At 42.9% G+C, this 22261-nt stretch overlaps 1 protein-coding gene across 2 annotated transcripts in view; it reads left to right on the plus strand.

Annotated features, from left to right (window-relative positions):
- LOC122786648 (E3 ubiquitin-protein ligase SH3RF3-like) overlaps window positions 1-16738 on the plus strand; it is a 79494-nt gene extending 62756 nt beyond the window's left edge. The window contains exons 4-10 of one of the 2 annotated variants that reach the window (XM_044053101.1): window positions 274-582; window positions 1518-1633; window positions 3497-3667; window positions 6398-6690; window positions 9258-9574; window positions 13668-14017; window positions 16518-16738. In XM_044053101.1, the coding sequence (XP_043909036.1) occupies window positions 274-582; window positions 1518-1633; window positions 3497-3667; window positions 6398-6690; window positions 9258-9574; window positions 13668-14017; window positions 16518-16686 (1725 nt within the window). In that variant the 3' untranslated portion in view covers window positions 16687-16738. The remainder of the gene's footprint in view (window positions 1-273; window positions 583-1517; window positions 1634-3496; window positions 3668-6397; window positions 6691-9257; window positions 9575-13667; window positions 14018-16517) is intronic. The other variant, XM_044053110.1, reaches the window with a different exon arrangement.
- Window positions 16739-22261: the final 5523 nt, after the last annotated feature.

The following is a 22261-nucleotide window of genomic DNA, read 5'->3' on the forward strand; positions in this document are numbered from 1 at the left end:
AAAGGGAAGCTCATGCTTCTTGAGTTATTTCAGAGTGTTTGTTTGTTTGACACAGAGAGAGAGAACAAGAGAGAGAGAGACAGTCAAAGTGTGTTTCTCTCTCACTGGACCACTTGTTTGAAAGGCTGCCAAGATGAGCAAGTGGAGAAAGGACACACAAGCTCACTTGATATCATATTGTGTGTGTGAACCAATGAGGGCTGACATCTAACATCATGTGAACTACTTCTCCTCTCCTCTCCTCTCCTCTCCTCTCCTCTCCTCTCCTCTCAGTTAAATGAAACGGCCAAGCAGTTAATGGAGATTGACAAACCTCAGCCAACAAACGTTCCAGGTCCGAGTTCTGAACCAGTCCCGTTGGGCCCCTGCGCTCCGGGCCCCTCCCCGAGTGCCTCCCCCTCGAATGGGAACGGCTCCAGCCATCGGCGAGGCGAAGGGAAGAAAAACGCCAAGAAGCGACATTCGTTTTCAGCGCTGTCCGTCAGCCAGAGGGCAGCCCAGTTCAACAACAGGCACAGCATGGAGATCTCCCACCCTGTGCTCATCAGTTCCTCGGACCCCAGAGCTGCTGCACGCATCCAAGTACAAACATGCAACACACACACAAACAAACAAATGTGTTTTTATAACATAGTGAGGACACACTTACCATCACAACTAAGTGCCTTACCCTCACAGAAAAGCTGGTGTTAATCCTGAAAAAGCACTTTAAAGTTGTAAAGTGAACACACACAATGAAGGCAGTTGAAGTATGCTGGGCCATTTCTGGACCAAAGATAGTGTCTTAGTGGAGAAATACTTCTGCGTTCAACTTTTTTCAAAATCAGGTTGTTAGCATTGAACTTGACTAATGATTTTATTTCATCTTAATTAGGTATGCGTGGGTTACCGGTCTCAAGGTGGAATAAAAAATAAAAAAAACATTTCAAAATTTCTTGTCATGCTGTGGCATGATTGTGCGGCACTGAGTAACATGACTCCTCCCCCCTTGGATTGATCAGTTAGCTCTGTTTTTTGATGTCATGATCAGTAGCATCATTTGCATGGCGTTACCGCGCCGTCAGAATCTCTTAGAGTAAACAGAAACAATATGTCATATTATACAAGTGACATTTGTATTTTCAGTGTAACAAATCAGATATTAAAACATCATTAAAGTGCTAAAACTAGCAAAACATAACGACAACATTGCATTGCTGGTATTTTCTGGTTTCAGTAAACATACAATTTCATTTTACAAAACCAGCTCTCTCTTTGGTTATAACATATTCCCCTGTCACCCGCCCTGACAGTTCCATATGAATAAAATGATCCGTCTGACAGCCTTCAACTGCAGATGCATTGCTTTTACATGTATTGCCTCTGGTTGCATTCACACCTGCGTTCAATGTACTTTTCCTGTCTCTGAATATTACCCAGGATGCATACTGAAAAGCTGATAAGGATGCAGGCACATACTTGTAAAAAACTTTTGTTCTAAATGAAAACCACTCATGTGTCTTTCTGTTTGTGTTTAGGACGTGTCTCCCCCAGGTCCCTCGCCCTCTACGGCAGGGGTGTTGGTGCCCCCCAAAGTGGCATCAATAACCTCTGAGCTGCTGGCCCATGCCAAGGTGCAGCTGCCACTCAACATGTGAGTACGCCTCGGGGTGCTGTCAGCACAACCCACCTGCGACCTGGGTTATAGTCCCTCCTCACACCTGCCTGTTCTGATTTATTAACATGGATCTGTGCCTGAGTAGCAAGCAGGATTTTCCGAGTCCAGCTTCTGGCTGTGTTTAAAAATATTTTTTTTCCTCTTTTGCCCAAAGATATTGGCCATGTTCCACCACCTCTGAAACTGCATTTACTCCTCCACTGGTCAAGAATGAAATCCCTCTCAGAAAGGAAATATAGGCTCACAAGCACACAGTTACATCAGTGTTTCATAGCAAAGCCTTCAACAGCACAGTCATGTGGTCATACTATACTTCCTATCCATTTTACTGCAGCATGCTGTGCTGATACCCGACTCTACCTGACGACCCGGTATGACGCGCGAAAGATTGGCGGTTTGTGTTCGAAACGTCACTTGCATCCAGGTGTCGACAGCAGCTGTCAGTCACACTGGTCTTCCTCATATTTGCTGTGGTTTATCATCTATTTCCACCTCAGAGGGAACATAACATAACTCACTTTTATGCAAAATTGGTTTTCTTCTTGAATGGTGGACAAAAAAAAAAAACAGCTGAAACAGGGGAAAACGGGGGGCGAAAGGGAAATGTTAAACTCTTGAACTTCCGATGTTACATTTACATGGTCAGCATCTTAAACTCTGAGATCACAAGGAAGTTGTGCTGCGACTTTTTTTTTTCTTTACTCCAGCCGTACAAATGTGCTAGAAAATTAAATTAAGTCGCTACGCATGGATATCACTGGAGCAATATGACTCGGTATGCATTCACAGGACAAACTGCACAGGCTGCACTTAGAGGCTTTGCTACTGATTTCACCAACTTCACACATGCTGATAATATTTTTTTTTTTTTTTTAAAAAAAGGATTAAGACCAACAAAATCTACCTGGCACACTCACAAGTGCTTAAAGTCTTGTGGAATGTAATCCCTCCAGTCACATCCAGATGGCTGGTGAGGTGCCAGCGCTGTGCAGGATTGTTCATTAATTTACCTTGTAATTAATGACCCAGGTAACCGAGTGTGTCTCTGATATTGAACTCCTGTGTATGTGACGGACCAGTTTGGGTTTAAACCTTGAGAGTGAAGAAAGTTGTTGTTTAGTCTTCCCTTTGTCCAAGGTTAGAATTAGTTTAAGGGATTATTAAGGGCCAGGGAAAGGGACAATAAGGGCCCTCACCAGGGTTAGAGTTATATACACAGCAGCAGCAGTCGTATTTAATAAATATGTGATTTTATTAGAATTTAGCTGTTTGGGCAAAAACACTCAGTTACAGCACACACACACACCAATGTGTGGCTGCAGATATGTCTCACTGATGAGGTCAGACATTTCCATCTTGACCTGGCAACCTTGTCTGTTGCCATGGGGAGGCAGGAGACGGTCCCCACATCTGTTACCATGGCAACGGGAGGCAGTGCTTATAGCGCTTGTTTACCCTTTGGTCTAATCTTTCTCTGTTACAGACTGGCGCCACGTAGGACACATGTCTGCGCCGGAGACACGCGAGCAGACGCTCATTTATATACGTTAACTCGGAGAAAGCGACGACAACACAAAAACGCGGTCAAACACAGTGATATAATGAATAATAATGAACAAATATTCAATTTATCAGTGGACTTAACCAGAGGCATGACACAACACCAACATGTTGATGAGGCTCCCGTTCACGACATAGTCAGCTCGGTGGTCACATCACTCCCAAAGTGATTAGAGTTGAAATATACTGCATTTATGAGTATAACTCACGCTATTGCACAGTCGTTTGCCACTAAAAGGCAATTAAGATTTTTTTTTTTTTCCTTTTTCGTTTCCCCAGATATTTGGCTCTATATGCCTACAAGCCCCAAAAGGCTGACGAGCTTGAACTAAGGAAAGGAGAGATGTATCGGGTGACAGAGAAGTGTCAGGACGGATGGTTTAAAGGCACCTCACTGAGAACAGCTGCCTCTGGTGTCTTCCCAGGAAACTACGTCACCCCTGTGTCCAGGTCAGTGAGCTCAAGCTTGGGGATGGGGAGGCAGGAGGAGACAGCAGGGATAATGTCATCTCCCCCATCCAGATAAAAGTATATAGCAGTCACAGTATAATCATATTGAGCAGTGGGTGCACAGCCGTGAAAGCTTCAAGTACCTGTAAAAAGAAAAAAAATGTGATTGATTTGTGATACAGTCCACAGTATGAGCTCAGTGCATCCAGGTTTAATTCCTGTGGAGCCACCTGTGAGCCAAACCATTTTTCCACACAGTAGTTGTACTTCACCTGGTCATTTCCATGGTCATTTACTGGCTCAATCAAAGCTGAATACAAATGAGGTGGAGCAGAGCAGTGTTGGGACTTGTTTTGGCATAAAACTTTGCACACGTTTTTGTGCACTCGTGCCAAAAAGTATTTCTTTGAGATTTTTGTCAGCTGCGGTACAAACTGCAGATGCTATTCTCCTTATGGTGATATCCATTTAAGAGATTCAGTGAGTCGATTTATGATATTCATCATAGATCGTCAGCATTGTTGTCAAATTTACTGTTCCTAACCACGGTGCTCATCTCCTCCTTCGCTTTGAAAGCGCAAAGGAGATTTAGGATGATAGACAAAAAAAGAGGCGAAAATGAGATGAGAAAGACGAGGAGAGGGTAAGAAAAAAGATATAAGCGGGTAAAAAAAAAAACTGGATTGAAGAAGGAAACGTGTAAGGAAATCAGACAGAGGTGGTGGGAAAACTGAAATGCAACATAAAACCAAAAGAGGAGAGAAAGAAAAAGTAAGAAGAAGACAAAGAGATGAAACGGCTGTAAAAACAGCAGGTGTCCCTCTTCACCAGATATGAATGGCTGCTTACAATCTGCAGTTATGCAATCTTAGAAAGAAAGAAAGAGAGAGAGAGAGAAGATGGGCAAGTAATCAAATGAGAGGCAATTTGTTATTCCTAGTCTCTCCTTCTTCCTCCACCTCCACCCCCAACCCCACACCTCTTCCCCTCTTTTGTCTGCAGTGCAGCTCAGAAATTTCTCACTATGATAATGAGGTGCTGACAAAGACACACACACACACACACACTTGCACAGCCAATAACAGGCTGATAATATTGATATTGAAATGCGGGCTAACGTGTAAAAGGAGCCGTACGTGTGAGTGCTTTTGTGTAAAACATGCAGATTAACTTTGTCGTTGACAAAAGAACGTGGAAAACAAATCAAAGGTTTTCACCAACACCTCCTGAAGTGAACATGCTTAGTTCAAAGAAGCCTGTGCTGCTGCTGCTGCAGCCACAATTTTTTATGCTGGATTCATTTGTCATGATGATATAAATGTTCCACTCGAGCAAGAAACTGGCTGTAGTGTGTAAATATCGATCGTGTATGAAGTCTTAAAAGTTACCAATAGCAGCCGAGAATATCTGAGCGGCACAAATGTATAAAACCCCAGCACACACAAACGAGCAGTTAAAATACATTGTCGGTTGAGGACTTCATATTAAAGAACTCTGTGAATAACTTTGGTGTTTTTCCTGCTGGTGGAAACACACACACACACACACACACACACACACAGAGAAAGCCATAACTCGGTATGTGTCTGACGGGAAGTCGATGGGCAGCCATAAGAGTGTGAATACCGCTGCGTCAATAATGTTCAGCTTGCTGTTCTGCCATTCAGCACTCTGCAGACGGAAACATGAGCAGCCTGTGCCTCCATACATGTTACAGCAGGACACTATGTTGTGCCGATCCACCAGTCAGATAATGGCACTGAATTTACTCACTCCGACAAAGGATAATGGTGCCGTTTGTGGCTCCCGCTCTGCTATTATGAACAAAGCGCTGGCGATTAACATTTTGCACATAACAAGTGAGTCAACCGTGCTCATGCTCGTGGCTTTGTCGGACTACGCCAAGGCACACGGGCGCTTTGAATTGAATGATCCTTTCATGCTCTCATGGGCACAATGGAGACCGTTCACACCGCATCCTGTGTACTGTAGACTCTGAGATAGATAGATAGATAGATAGATAGATAGATAGATAGATAGATAGATAGATAGATAGATAGATAGATAGATAGATAGATAGATAGATAGATAGATGGATCGATAGATCGATAGAACAGATTTACATTTACCTCGTTACATTATAACTTATATGTACCTACCCCATTCCTTTACATTACACACAACTCAATTTATTGGCTACTTTATCCCATCACTATCTATTTACATATTTACATATTACAGTTTTTTTATACCAGGAATACTTAATACCAAGGTGAAGTATTCCCTTAATGTTCTTAGTACAGCACAAGAATAAACACGACAATTTCCATTACCGTCCTGGATTAAACTGCTGTTCTTCATCCTTATATTTATTTAAAGTTTGTATTTTGTGTATTCATGTTTTTACTCACACATAATACACATCATTTAACCCCCAAGATTGAGACCAAATACTTTTTAAAGTTGTCCTGGCACACCTGCATTTTTGAATTTTGAATCAAATTATTTCTTACACTCGTGCCGATGTTGGGGGGGGGAAATTACTGGATCATCTCAAGTCAGTAGGATCCATCCTCTGGATGCCATTTGGCATCAGCTCTAAATGTGCCTGCGGCATGTGTAGCTTGGCTAAAACATGGTATCGTCCGGTATGAAAGAAATAGATAAAACATCAGCTCTGATCATTTGGACATGTCAAATACGAGTAAACGTCTCTGTTCTCTGCTTCAGGGCTCCGTTTGGAGTGGGTGCTCGCGGCTCATGTCTGTCCAGTCCAGTCGGAGGAGGAGGAGGTGGTGTTGGAAGTGGGTGTGGTCAGGTGGGAAGTAAAATCTCTGACCCGTCCTCCCCGGGGTCCCCGGGGCCCTCTTCGCCCCGTCCCTCCACCCCGCTGATAAACTCTGCCAACTCCGGTCACGCCATCAGTCCCGCCTCATCGCCGCAGACTGCCGCCGCCCAGCTGAAGAACTGTCTGCGCTCCAGCCAGCATTCGGTGAACCAGGCTCGCACCTCAGTGCAGCTGGGTAAGCGAGAGCGCACACGCTGACATTCAGTGAAAGGAGAGATGCCTCTTGTTACAGAGACATGTAAAATAGGTATATTGACACGTCCCTCGTGTTTTTACAAACCTCACCCTCTGCAACATCAGGTCTCACCAGCCGGCAGGCTCAAAGGAGCAGAGTCCAGATCTGTTGGGATGTTGCTACATTTTACACTCTTAGTCTCTGATTACAGAATAATAGAATATTGATTCGTCATTAATTCAAGTAGCCTCAACACCATGTTCAAAATTTTGCAGGCTTCTGCTCCCGGCAGTCTATTTAACCTCCGCTCCCATCAATACTGTCAGTCATGTGTGAAACAAAATCAATTTGAACCCCCCCCAAAAAAATATAATAAAAGCAATATAATGTGAACAAAGCTGGAAAGATGCCAAAATAAACAGGAGTTCCAGTTGTTGATATTACAACATTTGAACAGGGCGAGAGGGGACGTACAGTACCCCCCAATCCCTGTGGTCAAAAAACCACCTTAATCCCAGATTTGAACAGGTTTTTGACCAGCAAGAATGTGTTTGATCCACATTCTTGACATTTGTGGGAACACCATGACATGAGCGATAGCCATGAATGTCTGTGGTGAACCTTGAACAAGAGCGCATCAATCACATCAACTGAATGATTTTAAGGAACTAAGAGAGGGACGCCACAGTTCACAGTACAAAAGAAAAAGTGGAAATGGAGCATAAAATGTGATACTGCAGCTTAAAATAATAATTTACTCTTAAATGATTAAAATGATTAAAAGAATGTAAAGTGCAGAAGATTAAAAATTAAAAGAGCTCAATCATAGCAGGGGTGGGAGCAAAAAAAAACACCACAGGGAAGAACAACCATTGGCAAGTGGAATGGCCTTTTTTTTTTACTTCACAAATCATGTTTACCAGCTAATTTTAATGTAAAAGAGGCTTAACAGAGGTTTGCACACGGATGCACTAAAAGCAGGGATGTTGCAACACGTACACTCTGCATATGGTTGACTTAAAATGGGGAAGAACATTGAATCGACACATAAACAAACAGAGACCGTAGGTGGATTCTTGTCCATAGAGCCCATTATTGTGCAAACACTGGTACAATTTGTTGAGTAAATTCGTTGTTTGTTTCAACGAGATTCTGGAGAATCGTTCGTTGGTCAGTCCCACGTACGCTTTCCCTCAGAGACACTCATACCTGCGTCTGTTACGACATCTCGACGGTATCAGCCCCTGCACTCCACTCAGAGTCTATTCATCTCTCGAGCACCCTCTTTCTTCTCTCCCTCTTTGTGTCTTTTCTGTCTCACTGAGAAAATAATGGCGAGGCTGAAGAGTACGCGCTGTAAGAACAATGCCAAGACACATACACACTCACACGGCTACACACACACACATATGTGCACTCCCACACACTCACAAACACACACACACACAGTGGAATGACATCACTGTGTTGTTTTTTTTGTTTTATGGAGGCGTAATGACAGAGCTTCATGCCTCCACCTCTGCACCTCTTTCCCTTTTTTCCTCTCTCTTTCTGTCTCCCACAAAACACACAAACACACACACACACGCACACACACACTAACACACTCATGCATATGGTCTCCATTACAAAATAAAGTGTGTGCATAGTTCTGGTGTTTAGTGGTTTTGTCACATGACCAGTCTGCCTCTCCGTGGATTACGGCCTGAGTGCTGCAGTGAAGGCAGAGCAGGTGGCTTCTAACCATGTGTGTGTGCAGCTGGATTCCTTATGTTGTGGGGACCTAAATCTGTTTGCACACTCACATGGGGACTTGTCGTCCTTATGGGGACAAAAATCAAGTCCCTAACAATGTAAATGACTACATTTTAAGGTGGGCTGAGGTCAGTGTTAGGATTGCATCTCCACGAAATTAATGTATGTCAATGTAATGACCTCTGAAATTGTGTGTGTGTCTGTGTGTTTTCTCTTCTGCCACCTTGTATTTCTACATGGCTTTCGTTCCTTCTGAGTTAGGGCCTCAGGATGAGTCATATTGAAATTTCACTTCCATGTCAATGTTGTGCAGAATCTAATGGATTTTACTTGTGTGTTTTTAAGTGATTATGCCCAATGCAGGCTGGGACAGGCTGGCTTTATTACTGTATTATAATAATAGTAATCATCACCATCAAATGTGTCAAGATGCTTCCAGCTTTTCATGGCTATTTCATCGTTGTTGTTTTTAACAAAAAAAGCACAAACTAGCCTGGCCATGTGTGGGTATATCTTGTCAAAACCAAAGAGGAACTTAGTTTTATCCATCTATCTATCACAGGGGGCGCGGGTGCCAATCATGGCATAGGGTGAAAGGCGGGGTCACACCCTGGACAGGTCGCCAGTCCATCACAGCAACACATAGAGCAACCATTTATTATTGCTGAACATACCTACAGACCAAGTTGTTATTTCAGATAACTATAATATTCCAGACTACAGGTTATTATAATAATCTCCACACATTTACGAAGAGAGTCATTCTGCTGTCCTCTCATTTGTATTAATCCCTGTGTGTTTGTGTTTTTCAGTGCACAGTCCCACAGCCGGAAGCCCAGAACGTTCCACGGTGGCCATTTCTCCCCTGCGTTCTCAGAGCTCCTCCCCTTCACGTTGCCCCGGCCAGTCGGGTCGTCCTCTCTCCATGGTGTCTCCGGGTCCCAGTTTAGGGCCCTCTCCCCTGTCTTCGCCGGCCTCGCGTCCCCTCCTCCCGCTCTCGTCCCCGCTCTCGTGTCTCACACCTCCCAACGTGTCAGCGGTGCTCCTCAATGGCGAGCCGGCCAGTCCACTGCAGCCACCTTTACCGGGCCCCTCCCACGCACCCACCATCGCGCCAAAAGTGGAGAAGGTGAGCTCGTCTTCCCGACGAACGATGACAGCAAGAATCAAATGGCCCTGAAATGTTTTTTTGATAACTACTCACTCCGGTGATGTTATTCAGCGGGTGTTTTGAATAATGTTTCTTCTTTTCCTCAGTGAGGAGTTTTTGGGTTTTTTTTACCTCGCAATAACGTCATACTGTATGAGACGTGCGGAGTCAGAGCTGTGGATGTTAAATCAGGCAGCGCTGACAGTGAAGGATGGCAACAAACGCTTGCATCTGTCTCAGCTCCATTTGTTTTCGCCGTTGGCTTCACTGTCTGGGACAGCTAATCTAACTACATGGCTAGCTGACAAACAGCTCATTGACCATGGAACAGGCAGCTGCCTTGTTTACATTGTCTCATTCAAGGATGGCTTCAGCTTGTCTTTTTTAGAGACCCGATTCAGGATTGTAATTTCTGTTCAATCATGAATACATGCTGCGTTTTTCTTATTATCTTTAAATCAAGAATACAACAGCAGGGTAGCTCCATAAATCACATTTTTAAAGTTAAATTAGAACAAAAATAATAAGCCGTTGCAAAGTACTATGTCGTGAAAAGACGTTTGGCCTCACCATGTGCTGCTCTCAGTCTGAGCAGAGCCGAATCATCAGGTTTCAGGTCAGAAGTGAGATTCCATCTTTGTCACAGAGGAAATGGTGGAGCAGCTATGATAACTGTCTGGCACACAGACGGTGTGGATACTGTCCGGTCAACACCGTGTCACGCTGTCTGGAGCGCGGCCACCATTACGTCGTTAGACACGCGCCATTATCTGCAAAATTCATTCATGCGGGGCACGCGCAGCAACTAAAGGGATATTTAAACCAAAAAGAATTTGGTTTAAATTCTGCTATTTTACTGCGCTGCATATCACGGACATGACTATATTTTGCATTCACTGATTTTGAATAGTTTGAGACACAAATGCATGGCATGGAAAAGGAAAGTCAACACCTTGGTTTCAAATATAATGAAGACACTGTTTTTAACCAACACAGTGAGTACATCAAGTAAAATATGTAGCTCCCATCATCCACTATTTTGGATTTTCTTTTTCTAAACATGTCATTTCTTACAGGTGTTTTACCTCAAAAGTCCTCAAAAGGGGGCCGGACTGAAACTAGTGTCCACAACATTCTTTTTCTATAAACCCTGAATTGCAATATGACCAAAATCTCATATCCAGATACAGATCACATACGCTGGATACATTTGAGATACTGAGAGCTTTTCTTGGTCTGTTTTTGTGACTCTCCATGAAAGGCTCTCTCCATATGTTGTCTTGTTTAGGGTGATTATTGAGTATCTGTGGAGCAGTCTCTTCAGCAGGGCTCTCAAACTCAAACTCAAATGACCTTGGGGCCACTGAGCATCAAGTCTGGCCAGAAGGGCGGGCGGTCAAGTGAAAAACTATTCACATGAGCTTACAATGATGTCACGAAATTCCATCATGAGATCGCAATGACGGACATTTCACAGAATTTCAAAATAAAAGTGTCTGAGTCGATATGGAGCAATATGTAGTTTGCGATAAAAATGTATTTATGATGCTAAATTAATCTATTTCTATAAAAAGGGGGGGGAGGGTCACATGTGGCCTGCGGAGTTTAAGACCTCTGCTCTGCGGTATAATTTCCAAAAGTCTAAGTCAGACTTTTAAAAACCCTCTCATCCCTTCTCTTACATTTGGCATGACATAAAACTTCACACTTTGAAGACACATTTATTTTAATGCCCTTCCATGTCAGCTGTGGAGTCAGATGAAACGGTGACTGTCTGCTGCTCTCTGGTGGTCAATTCTGGAACAACTGCAGCAGCGTGTGACCCGCCAATATAAACGGATATACACAAACAAGCACGCACACACACACACACACTCATTGGAGGCAGATTAAGCCTCTAAGCTTGCTGATGAAAGTGTCTCTCCTCCCATCTTCTCTCTTGCTGTCCCTTCATCCCTCTATATTCTCCTTCATCACATCTCCCCCCCTCGACTCCTCCACTGCTCCTTACTCCCTCTGCATTGCTCTGTCCTCCTCTCCCTTTGTTTGTCTTTATTTTCCTCTTCATCATCTCCTCCCGCTCCCAAATTAAAATTCAAACAAGATTTATTCGCGTGACAGGAAGGGAATCTGTGATGCCAAAGCGGTGGGAAAACGTGTGTGCGTGCGTCTGCATCGTTCACTCCCTCGTCACCGTAGAACCTGAGGTGACTGCATCGGTGGTGTGATGAAAAGTGGATGTGTGAGAAAGACTTTAATGATGTAAAAACAAAGCGAGATCACATCCGCACATCCTGTGAGAAATAAGAAATAACGCTGAAGAAGTGGCGCTTGTTGTATGCAGGGGAAAAAATGTTTATTTAGTAGTGGGTCTCACTTTATTTCACGACTCTTTTTAATTGTTTACTTTTTCCTCAGATATCAATGTCTGATCTTGAGTTTGATGTTTTTTGTGCTTCAAAAAAACTTGCCATTACACATGCATGGTCTATAGCAATAGCAAATATACAAATATATTACAAACAAGAAATTTAGCTGGGCCAGGCATTTCCTGCAACAGGTGAGGACACATTAATAAAAGTGCATTAAAAATATAATAAAAAAAACTAGCAATACAATTATTTTCATCACACCTCACAGTGCATACAAAATTGCACAGTATTAGCTGTAACTATTTCAAATTAAAATCTTTGGTGCAACTCAAAGTGCATAAAATCAAAGACGTGCACTGTATTAGCATGTGTTTCTCTTTTATATAAGGTAAATGTCACATATGACCCACAAACATCTCACAGTGCCTTTAACAGAATACTAGACTTAGTTGCAGCTCTAGTGAAAAGTGTCTCTCTAATCTGTGAAGGGCCACTATGAAGTCGGGTATGAGCCGCCTTTAGAATGGGCTGGGTCTATGGAACCCCAGTAAATCATTGGTCTCTGTCCTGATCTATGTTGACAGAGTGCATTAAAACGCGGGAGCGTGGGGTTGTGGTCAATAGGTCACCGCCTCTCTTTATGGTGTACTTTCTGTCCTCCGCTCTCTGTGGAGCTTTGTCGTAACATCTTCCACCGCTGCCCCGTCTCTCTTTAATCCTTATCCTCATATAAAATCACAAGCTTTTTTTTTTTTTACAAGTCTATATTTTGACTTTTCTACTCCAGCTCTTATATTTGCAGCACTTATGACATTTATGTGACAACCGCATCGCTCAGTTTTTCAATGACAGAGTGTGAGAGAGAGAAAATGGGTATAAAAACCTGGATGCTTGATCCAGCAGCCCGCTATTAGAGGAACAAATGGCTGCAGTGAAGACAAAGATGATGATGAAGGCTCCCTGCATCACTGATAAAGTGAATTCTTGCTCAGATGTGCTTGGAATTGATGCACATTGTTATGATTGAGTGTTAAAAAAAAACAAAAAAACAGCAACAAGCGGGCAAAAGAGCGTGAGAGAGAGAGAGAGAGAGACAGCTGTTTGTCCTCCAGATATTGAGTTGAGCTGAATGGACATGATTGCACACGGCCTCCATATTCAAAGCTGAATGGGCGAAATCATGAATCTGCTTTCGTAGGTGTCATTACGAAAACCACTTCACTACACTTGATTCCTCGATGACTCCCTCAGTATGTACACATTATTTCAGCCTGAAGGATCATTAACGGAGCTAACCCACCCCCCTGTTGAACATACGCATAGTAACCGAGCAGAAGCTCATAGCATGAACACTGACAACACTTGTTCAGATACTCTCAGAACCATTATTTCCTCCCTGAGCAGCAGAGGGAAGAAAAGACTTGTGCTGGTTTTTTTTGTCTTTTTATGCTCACTGTGGAAAAAAAATACTCGGATGATGTAAAGGTTGCCATGTGGGTAGTTTTTTGGATCTTAAAGACTAAACACTGAGAGATTGTGTTTTGGGTTTAAAGGAATTTTTTCCGTCGATATTACTTGCTTGTATAAAACACACACACATGATTTTTAAATAACATGAGGAGAAACTCTGACCACATTTATCACAATCATCGTGTTTGTTATTCATTGTTGTTGTTTTTTTTGTCTCACTCCATCCACAGAAGGAGAGGAAAGCGGGAGGTTTGTTGAAGCTCTTGTCTGGTGCAGCGGCCAAGAAGAAATCCCGCTCACCTCCCTCCTCCCCACCGACCCACAACACCCCCACAGACCCCGCGCATCATCCTCACCACCACCACCACCACGCCCGATCAGGTTCCTGCCCGCTGGTGTCGGCCGGGCGGGCCGGCTCCTGCCCGATTGAGAGCGAGATGGGCGGGGCCATAGGGCTGGAGCCACTACACAGGAAGTCCGGGTCCCTCGATACAAACTTCCCCATGTCTCCCCCGGCAACACGGGCTGGCAACCCTCTGATGGTCCTGCGTCCTGAACCAAAACCCCTGTCCAGAGAGAGGTGGGCACACAAACATGAACACGCAGAAACACAAAACAAATAAATATAAAGGGGATATATGGACAATTTAAACTGACAATAAACCATAATAATCCCTGACAACACGTTTTTTTACACTGACTTTACAGCGAAGGGAGGAGACAGCGTTTGGAGGAAAGAAACGACAGTCGTGAAAGTTTTTAAACTCGCTGACAAGAAAAGCACAAGCAGAGGATAAATGGACACAAAGTCAGAATCAGCCAGAGGCAACTTTATGACCGATAAGTTATTACTGCACTGAGTCCACTTTGTGGCAAAGTAACACCGGGGTTTAATCAATGTGATGGTCTTCACTTTAAAGCCTGTGAGCCATCTGTCACTTAGTGCTGACCAGGAGCGACACTTACAACTGAGATGAGTCATCAGATGCGCTTTCTTATCCCAGTGACTCTCACACACACACACACTTCAGGGATCCGATCACGTCCAGATCACACTTACAACTATGCTCCCAGTCTGTGTTAAATGTGTCTTTAGATCTGATCACAGAAACTACACTCTGAGTAGGTTTGAGGACACATGTGACACTTTCCTGAGCTGCATGAATGCAGTCCTTCCTCAGGACACATTAGAGACCGCGTACTTGGCCGACGTCCTCGTGCCACTAGCAATAAATGGCAATAGGTCAATCGACTTTCATAGAATTTGTGCGGTGTTATTGTATTCTCTCTCTATGTTAGGTTGTAAATTGGAAAAGAAAATGGCATGTTAGATTATGATTGTATCCTTAAAGCAAACACATTGCATTTTAAATCCAATTTCATGTAAGTACTGTGCAGTGAATGGCCACAACATTAAATTAAGGCTGATCTGTTAAGTCGGGCATGTCCAAAGTCCGGCCCGTGGGACAATTGCGGCCCTCAGTCAGATTTTGCACAGCCTGCAGCTCCTTTTATAATGTATTATTCATGGACCGGGAGAAAAAGAGACAGAAAAACATGTCACTCATTAGCTCAACTGGTAAGGAGTTGTGCCTTGAATCCAGAGTCCCTGGGTTCTTTAACTCCAGATGTGAAAGGAAGGCAGATTATTTTTCGTTTTTTTTCACACCTGCGTGGCTTGGATTTGGTTACATTGCCATTTAAAAATGATAATTGGAATCGGAAATCTTCAAATGATCAAATCTGGCCCTTTGGACACCCCTGTGTTAAGTATTTGACTCCAGCAGGGATGTCAATCTCATTTTAGTTCAGGGGCCACATACAGGCCAATTTGATCTCACGTGGGCCGTACCACTAAAATAATAGCATAATAACCTATGAACAACAAGAACTCCAAACATTTCCCTTTGTTTTACCTTTAATGAACCTTTTATCTTTTTACACAACATTATGAACAAAACAAGTGCAATTTCAACAAAATGATGCCTACCATATACACATGTGCATTACACCTTACAGATTACAGTGGATCTACGTTTAATGCATAAAGTATTACTACTAAAGTACTAAAAAATAAAGTATCCTGTGTGGTCATCCTGTGCCAGATTGGACCCTCTGGTGGGCCAGTTCTGGCCCGCACGCCTTACATTTGACACGCCTGCCTTAAACCATAAACAACCATCCAACCAAACCATAAACAGACCACATACATACAGCAGTGAGACATTAAGATATTAAGACCAGTAGCTTTATTGTTGTGTCCAAATGGTAGAAGGTCTTATTTATAAAAACAAAACACAAATAAAACCTGAACATAATCACGATATTATTGGTAAATTGACAAATTAAAAAGGCTTTTCCAACTGCAGAATTGTTCCAGACGCGTTGACAAACGTGAATATGTCAATTCAATTCAATTTTATTTGTATAGCGCCAAATCATAACATACATTATCTCAAGGCACTGTACATAGACAACATCAAGGAGAGCAGAGAACCCCAACAGTTCACACAATGAGCAAACACTAGGCATCAGTGGAGTGAAAAAACTGCCTCTTAACAGGAAGAAATCTCTGACGGAACCAGGCCCAGAGATGTGCGGTCATCTGCCTCGACCGGTTGGGGTGACAGAGGAGAGGTGGGGGACAGAAAGGACAAGAGGGAGATGAGGTAGAGACAGAAGAGAGAGACCAGGAGCAGATAAACAACAACAGTTTATACGGGACAGTTCAGAGTCAGTGATGACATGTTTATAGAAATACAATGTCATTTATATAATAAGCAGCAGCAGAGACTGTTGATAAAAATTATACTGACACCAACTTTTAATTATAGCATAATAATAATGGTGATATTAATAGCCTCGAAAACTGGATCTGGATCCTGCAACCTGCAAGATGAGGACACAGAGAGAGGAAAGGAAGGAAAGACACAAACTAGGGAGAGAAAGAACCAGGTTAATGACATATAAAAAAGTCATATTCATACCATGTGAGTGTGTCCAGAGATCTTGTGTAATAAACACATGACCACAACATGCAGAACATTTCTAGAATCCATTAAAGATTGTGTGTGTGGCAGGTACCGCGTGGTGGTGCCCTACCCCCCGCAGAGCGAGGCGGAGATCGAGCTGCGCGAGGGAGACGTGGTGTTTGTCCATAAGAAGCGGGAGGACGGTTGGTTCAAAGGCACCTTACAGAGGACGGGACAGACGGGCCTGTTCCCCAGCAGCTTCGTCGAGAGCTTCTAAAACTGAGAAAGAAAGAAAAAAGAGGACGGAAGATGAAGAAGAACGCACACACTGAGTCACAAAGACACACAAACACACGAAAGCCAGGGGTCAGTCAAATATCAAATATGAGAAGTGACCTGCAGAAAAAAAGGTAGGAAAATTTCATGTGATCTAGCAGAAAAATCTGTCAATGAACTCTGGTTTTAAAATAAAGTCAATACGGTCACAAAACATTAATTACAGATATTGCAGATATTGATACAAGCACACACACACACATATATAAAGGAAAGCTAGCGCCGGCTTTGACCAGCTCCAGCCACATTTGAAGCGCGGCAGCTTTCCCACACATTGGGACCAACGCTGTCACCGGTCATTGGCCCCGTGACAGCGTTGGACCAGAGGGGGCCTGACCTCGTGATTGTTGACTACTGACGGCACACAGACTCAGAGAGCACAGTCAGACAAAACCCTGCCTCCCCAGCCCCTCCTCCCGGTTCTTCTCCTCGGGCATCATCCACCAGCAAACACGAGCACAAGAAGCGTCGGCTCTGCTTTTTTCCACTGAGACCTCAGAACATGAATTTGGGTGCTTTCTTCAATTGAGGAAAAAAAAGTGGGGGAACGTACCACTAGGTGATGAGGGAAGGATCCTCTGTAAGCACATATCTGTGTCTAGTTTGTGACAACGAGCATACGGTGTTTCTTTTCAACCAGTATATGTTAATGCATGTAGCATTGTTATTGTTTTTCATATGCGTTGAAATAGATGTTGGTGTTGTTCCAAACTAACCATGCTGTGTCACGACCTGTCACGGGGTGGGGAGGGGGGGGTTCATTCTTTTGAAAATGGTGCAAAAAGTGAAATATGGATTAAGTGATCATTTTTTTTCTATTTATATATATGTTATATGACTTTATACCAGACCATTTGTTTGATTTACATTCGTGCTTCGCAGACCTCTCGCAGCTGCATTGAACTGAATAAACTGGCTTGCTGAATGTACAAAGAAACGAGAAGTGACACCAAAACACTGATTTGTTTTTATGGAGTTGTATTTTGATCTTCTGTGTGGAATTACAGACAAAAGAATATCGGATACAACCTGCCAGTATGTCTAAATATTCAGTATTTTACACATTTATTGTTTGACAGAAGGGATTTCCATGGTATTTTAAGGGCAGGCCTCGTTTTTGTTTTTGTTTTTTTTGTTAAGACAAAATCATTGCAATCCTTTTATCCAGAGAAGTTTATGGCACAAATGAGACGGGAAGACTTGCCATTTGTCGGGATATTAAGTGTTTTTGTTGGGACTACAGCAATATTGTAAAACAAGATGTGCAGATTTGATCAGATCGTGGTGGAATGTACGGTTGGAGGCAGAAATACTTGTGAATCAGAGGGCAGGGACTAACAACTTCTTAACACTCGACTGCCAAACTTTCAACAGCTTTTTCTCTGATCTTGTCAACCTTAAAACAAGTATTTTTGTACCGCGTCAGTCAGTGTATAGTCGGTCTTTTGCTTTTGTGAATTTCTATGTTCCTGAGTGTGGATTTCAAGCTTGTCTTGTTTACGTCCTGCCACAACCATCGACATTCAGGAGATTGAAGCACAGCGAAACTCAGAGCTCGAGTTCAGTGTGAGTGTGTGTGAGTGTGTGTTTGTGAAATATCAGCAAGAGTAACAATTCTCCTGTTTTTGTTTGTTTGTTTTTATAAATAATGGGCCAGAACAAAGCACAAACTACAACCAGCCCAGTGCACACAGGTCAGGCTGATTCCCTCTGATTGGAGATTATGAACACCATAGACCAGTGTTTCTCAACCCTGGTCTTGGGGAAACCACTGCCCTGCATGTTTTAAAAGTTGCCTACACACCTGATTCAAATGACCAGAACTCTGCAGAAGCCTGATAACGACGCATTCATTTGAATCAGGTGTGTTGGAGCAAGAAAACCTATAAAACATGCAGGGCAGGGAGTCTCCAGGGCCGGGGTTGACAAACACTGCCTTGGACACGTCAGATAGAGACAGAACAGAAGATATAGCAGAAGCACAAGTGCAGCATAAACCTTGAAACTTGAATTTGGGGAGGGGGGAAAACAAAAGTCTTTGTTGTTGTTTTTTTAATCTATTGTGACTTTGTGATGGTGGAATCCAATCCTAATCCCTTAAACTGTGAAGGACAGTGAACAAAAACATGGGAAAACTGACATAAATTACAGAAAGAAGCAAAATCTGGGATCATCATTTCAACTCTTTTAACAGATAATACCAAAAACTCCAACTACTAGGTTCTACACCAGAGTTTCTTAATCCTGGTGTTGGGAACCCACTGCCCTGCATGTTTTAGATTGGTCAGAACTCTACAGAAGGCCGTTAATGACCCATTTATTCGAATCAGGTGTGTTGGAGCAAGGAAGCCTTTAAAACACGCAGGGCAGTGAGTCTTCAGGACCAGGGTTGACACTGCCTTAGACACCTTGGGTGGAGAGAGGATTAATATAATCTCCCAGCAAATACAGAGACAGCATACAGTAGATGATATATCAGAAGCACAAGGGCAGCACAAAACTTGAATTTCAATCTATTGTTACTTTGTTATGAGAAAATCCTTATATCTTAAACTGTGAAGGAAAGTGAACAAAAACATGGACGTGACATCAATTACAGAAAGAAGGCATCATTTTAGCTCTTGTCCTTTGCTCTGTCACAGGTCACACAAACTAGGTTCTAGACCAGGGTTTCTCATTCCTGGTCTGGGGAACCCCACTGACCTGCATGTTTTAGAAGCCTCCCTGCTCCAACACACCTGATTCAAACGATCACCTCGTCAGCAAGCTCTGCAGAGGCCTGATAACGACCCATTTATTAGAAACAGGTGTGTTGGAGCGAGGAAACATCTAAAATGCCCAGGATTAAGAAACCGCTGGGCTAGACTGACGTCATACAGTGGGATTGTTAATAGAGAGCAGCTTATCGTTTCCTTACGTACCTCATGATTCATTAAAAATGTCTAAGTGTATCCTTGTTGGGCGTGTGTGAGACGACACGTGCAGCTCTTTCCATGAAATATCACGTACTGGAAACTTGAATCCAAACATGTCTGCATTCGTAAAAAAACCTGTCAGTCGAACCCTGGTGCCTAGAAATGCCAAACCACACTCAACAAGACACAAATATTAAACTATATGACTTCCGCGGCCCGTGTTTCATCTCTGTCCTGCCACTAGCTTCATCTCACTGTGTCAAAAGCAGAATCTTCATTCATTTCTACCAAGTCAAACTTAGTCTTTGTGTTTGTGTCTCCGCTGTCTTTTCCTTTTGAGGGCAGATGTGATGAGGGGAAGAGTTTACAAGAGTCAAATCATCAGGAATACAACCGCCGCACAGTGGTCACTTTACATAAAATAAACGACTTAAGCTGCTGGTTTTCACTCCTGTTTTGTTTTTCCCGTGACGTGAGTTTGTCCTGGTTGTAAATACCACGCGGGTTTCTCATGGTAAAAGGCTTGGGAAATGTCAACCAGCCACCAACAGCGGTGGTAATAACTCCCACCGGCATGAATGCACATCCAATTTTATATTTTATTGGACTTGCTACTAAATTGCTGTACCATCTTTCCAGGAAGTCTAAGCACTCGTCCTGCCCTCTTGAATTAGATGTCGGCCATATTTGTTTGAATGTGTGATGTGTGTATTTGTTTTTGAGTGTGTGTGTGTGTAAGGGAAGGGAGCCTGCGTATGTAGCTCTTAACAAAACAAAAAGGAACTTTAAGGAAAAAGAACAGCAAGGGAAAGCGAAAAAGAATATATATATATAAATATAAATATAAATATAATTCTATATTGTGCAGAATATTTATAGGCCTTTTGTGCCATTGAAGTCATGCTCTGCGCTGACCAGCGCTCTCTACCATGTGACCATGATACATCGTCTTGTACTGATGACCCGTGGTTGATTTGTTTTTGTTTGTTTTTTTCATGTTAAGTGCATTTTTCGCAATAAATGCCTTTGTTTTAAAGCCGTATTTCAGTGTCTATTTCTTCAGTCTGTTGCAGATTCATAGGATTTTAAATAGATGTTGAGTTAATTTGGATTTCAGTGAATTGAGAATCATATAATTCTACCACGTGTCTCAGAATTAGTGACTCCTCCACTCACCTCTACCTCTCCCATGTTTGTTAGTGAATAACTAGTACACTATTTTCATAATTGATTCATCTGTCAATTATTTTATCCGTTAATCGAGTAATCACTCGGCCCATAAAATCACAGAAAATGTCAATCATTGTTTCTTAAACCTGGGAAATGATGATGTTCTCATATGTCTTGTTTTGTCCACAAACCAAAATGATTCAGTTTTACTGATTTCTTTGTTATATGGAGCAAAGAAACCAGAAAATATTCACATTGAAGAAGCTGATAAATCAGTAAACTTGTCTTAATTCTTTAAAAGACACTCCTATAAAATAGTTGGCAATTAATTGAGTATTTGATTAGTAATTGTGTCATTATTTTCAGCCTTTCAGTTTCCACTCTCTTAACTTTTTTTTCCATTTGCTTAGTTAACTGCTGCTTCAAAACACGGAGACAAAAAGTGATATACTTAAACAAACAAAATGTATGGACAGTATGGTAAATTGGATTTCAGCAAATAAGCCTGTCTTCATCCTCCCACAGTCCAAAAACATGCAGCTTTGGGAATTAAGCAAATTGGACACTGTAAATTGACACAAACTGTGTCAGAGTGACTGGCAGCCTGTCCAGGGTGCACCCTGTCTTTTCGCCTTATTGATTGGGATTGGAACCTGCGTCCCCCGTGACCCTCATGTGGAGCAGTAGAAGATGAATGAGTGAGAGTGAGACCTTCTTCGTGTTATGTACTGGACCTTTATCCACACTTACTTATAGTATGCTCATTCACTAACAACATGGTCTTCATCACATTGGTAAAGAGGGCTGTTCTTCATCATTACCTCTATCTTTGGCTCCTCCCCTCATTCTCCCCAGTGTCAGGCACATGGTGGAGGTGTGTAATTGGAAACTTCAGCTCGTAGCCACCGCTCCCCTTACATGACGACCTCATCTCCAGTAGCCAAGCCTGTCTCCTCCCATGATCCAGGTCCATTTGCATTTAGAGTGAGTGGCAAAAGGTGACAGGGGTGTATGTGAAAGCAGTGTGGCGGCTACCTTGGATGCAAGTCTTGACTCATACACAGAATTTAACTGGTATATTTAGGCTTAGCAGGAGGCAGGCAGCAATTTTAGATTTTTTCCCCAGATTTCTGCAGTGGTGAGATAGCGTTCACTTGGGAGAAATCCCTGCACTCACTTCTCTCTGAGCAAACCAGGGGGCAAGGAAAGGTGAAGATCCTGTTGATTGCATCGATTGTCACGACATCTTCCTTCAAAGTTTCTTGTTTCAAGCTAATTAGAGATGGCACTTCAAGGTTACTCGCCCTACGTCAGCTGGGATTGGCACCGGCAGCTCTTGCAACTCTCATGTGGAGGATAAAGCGGTAGAGGATGAGTGAGAGAGTGACTTCTAGATTACGCAACTTGGGGAAATTAAATGTGACCTCAGGT

Source organism: Solea senegalensis, linkage group LG2 (genome assembly GCF_019176455.1).
Source record: "Solea senegalensis isolate Sse05_10M linkage group LG2, IFAPA_SoseM_1, whole genome shotgun sequence".
NCBI classification, from domain to species: domain Eukaryota; kingdom Metazoa; phylum Chordata; class Actinopteri; order Pleuronectiformes; family Soleidae; genus Solea; species Solea senegalensis.